Source organism: Primulina huaijiensis, unplaced genomic scaffold (assembly GCF_012295235.1).
Source record: "Primulina huaijiensis isolate GDHJ02 unplaced genomic scaffold, ASM1229523v2 scaffold207098, whole genome shotgun sequence".
In the NCBI taxonomy this organism is placed as follows: domain Eukaryota; kingdom Viridiplantae; phylum Streptophyta; class Magnoliopsida; order Lamiales; family Gesneriaceae; genus Primulina; species Primulina huaijiensis.
The window spans coordinates 1-2,357 of record NW_027354726.1 but is presented as its reverse complement, the minus strand read 5'-3'; the positions used below and the strand labels follow the sequence as shown (position 1 = coordinate 2,357).

Genomic DNA, 2,357 nt, shown 5'->3' with positions numbered 1-2,357 from the left:
CCCTTGTGCGCCTCGGTGCGCCTTGCGCCCTTGACAACTATGATTAGATATGTGAAAAGCACGAGTGATTTTGGCATTAAATTCATGAGCAACAAAGAGTTCAAGTTGGTTGGATTTTCAGACAGTGATTGGGGAGGTTCCGTTTGATGATACGAAAAGCACTTCGGGCTACTGTTTCACATTTGGTTCCGGCATTTTCTCATGGAGCTCTAAAAAACAAGAACCTGTAGCACTCAATCCACAGCTGAGGCAGATTTTGTTGCTGCAACAACTGCTGCTAATCAAGCTTTATGGCTGAGGAAGATTTTAATTGATTTTCACTTGGATCAAGAGAAAAGCGCGGAGATTCTTGTTGACAACCAAGCTATTGCTCTCTCTCATAATCCTGTGTTTCATGGGAAAACTAGACATTTCAACATCAAGCTATTCTTCTTAAGGGAAGTACAAAAAGATGGAGACATGGTTCTTGTCTATTGCAAAGCTGAAGATCAGGCTGCAGACATTCTAACCAAGCCTCTGCCGATTATCAAGTTTGAATTCTTGAGAACAAAAATTGGCGTTTGCAGCTCCTAAATCGAGGAGTATTAAGAATAGTGCTTTAGGATGGCAGATGTGGAATCTTATCAGTTGTTTAGTTGAATATTTCAAAGTTGTTCCTATTTTCTTGGTCATGTTTTTTATCAAGGGATGATAGACCAATGATGTCAGCGGGTGGTTTAATAATCATGTTGTTAGTGGGTAGTTATTTATCATGTTTTAAATTGTAATGTTTTCGTGAAGTTATTCTTAATGAAGACTAATTTTCTTCCTTCATGTTCCAAGATTTCCATAGCAGTATTTTGTAAAGAAGAAAAGCTATTCTATCAGTAGCAAAGCTTTCTTCTTGCTTTTCTTGTTTACTCTTCTTATTTACTCTTCTTCTTTCAAAACAACAACAAATCATTTACAAAATAGCAACAACATCCAAAATCAAACATCTTTTCACTTCAGCAATTTGAGATTGAGAAAACTCATCTAAAAATGCTAACCAAACACATCCTTTATCTCCAAGAACGCCGCCCCTCTATAGATGACAAATTATCCAGGAAAATTAAGCAAAATGAAATTTTAATTCAGAAAGAGCCACTGACCATTGGGGGAATAGGAGGTGGTGGTGGGGGATATACAGCTGAAGCTGACATTCTATCCTCCGCAGACTGATACCACCATTCCATCATCTATATCCAGGTAATAAAAAAAAGCATGTTTTTATAATCCAAAAGAGAAACAAGCATAGGAGTGAGCAGGAGAGGTGATATAATTCTGAGAAACAAATCATGAAGAATCCTAGCCTCTAAAAAGAATTACGTTAAATGAAGAAAACGAAGAGGATATGAAAAATGTCATGAAAGGCTGAAGGATACTCACTTTAAAGAAAAATACTGATGCAATCAAACCAGTTTGGGCATAGTCCAGGACAGCATATATGCAGCTGAGCAATCCACCTTGTATTGCCTGAGGTGTAAGTAAAACCGAATCAAAGAAAACCTAAATACAAAGCAAAAGTGGACTTTTCTTTGGCGGGAGCCTAAAATTTATGATAATAGGATATAAGATATCTTCTATTTTATTAGTAAAAAAAAATTAGCATTTGATGTAAATCTATTAATAGCATAGCCTTCTGAAACAGGAAAAACATCCACCGAATATTCAATCTAAACCTACAAAAACTCAAACTAGTCAGGCCTCAATGAAATTGTTCCATATCAAGGAAAATCGAATAGCTAGTCATGTCACTTTACTAAAATATGTACGTGCAAATTGCCAAGCTAATAAAATAACGAGGTTGGCTTGTACCTTTAGCCAAGGGGGGCCACGAAGCCTCTCCCGTTCACGACTTCTTATTTTTGAAATTTGGGACGACGTATCCATCTATCTTGACATCAGAAAAGGCTCAAATAATAAGACAATATTATAAATCACATGAAATAATCTCAGCCACGTCCAACAAACTCAGCAAATTGGCACTCGTGACATACATGAACTTTTTCCGGAGAGATTGCACATAGGCATACAAGGATGTAACAACACATATTCTTTCATATAAGAGTGAAAATAAAGGTTAAGAAATTTAATTTACAAATTGCATGCATGAAAAAATCAAGTACCATTAAGAATATGTGATGGCCTCGAAATTCAAGACTCGTTAATCAAGAACTAGTAAAAGTAAAATACATGCTAACCATTGACATAAAATGTACCACTGAATCAATAACAAAAAGAAAAGAAGATGCAACTTCAAAACTCCAAGTAGCATCACACAGCACAGAAAAATGTTGGGAAAAAATCAAGATCAAAATAGCAAACTGGATTGGATG

At 36.1% G+C, this 2,357-nt stretch overlaps 1 protein-coding gene across 1 annotated transcript; it reads right to left on the bottom strand.

Moving 5' to 3' along the window:
• Positions 1-46: 46 nt before the first annotated feature.
• Positions 47-2,306, bottom strand: LOC140966552 (peroxisome biogenesis protein 12-like). The gene is made up of 4 exons (XM_073426808.1): positions 1,837-2,306; positions 1,408-1,494; positions 1,131-1,217; positions 47-385 (listed from the first exon to the last, which is right to left on the bottom strand). Exons 1-4 carry the CDS (start codon positions 1,909-1,911, stop codon positions 365-367), a joined length of 270 nt encoding a protein of 89 aa, XP_073282909.1. The 5' UTR covers positions 1,912-2,306; the 3' UTR covers positions 47-364.
• Positions 2,307-2,357: the final 51 nt, after the last annotated feature.

Coding starts and splice junctions, on each gene's coding strand:
- LOC140966552 (XM_073426808.1), bottom strand. CDS start 1,911: ATGGATACGTCGTCCCAAATTTCAAAAATAAGAAGTCGTGAACGGGAG. Junction 1,218..1,407: donor CATCAGTATTTTTCTTTAAA/GTGAGTATCCTT, acceptor ACCTGGATATAG/ATGATGGAATGGTGGTATCA. Junction 386..1,130: donor CACCTCCTATTCCCCCAATG/GTCAGTGGCTCT, acceptor CATGAAACACAG/GATTATGAGAGAGAGCAATA.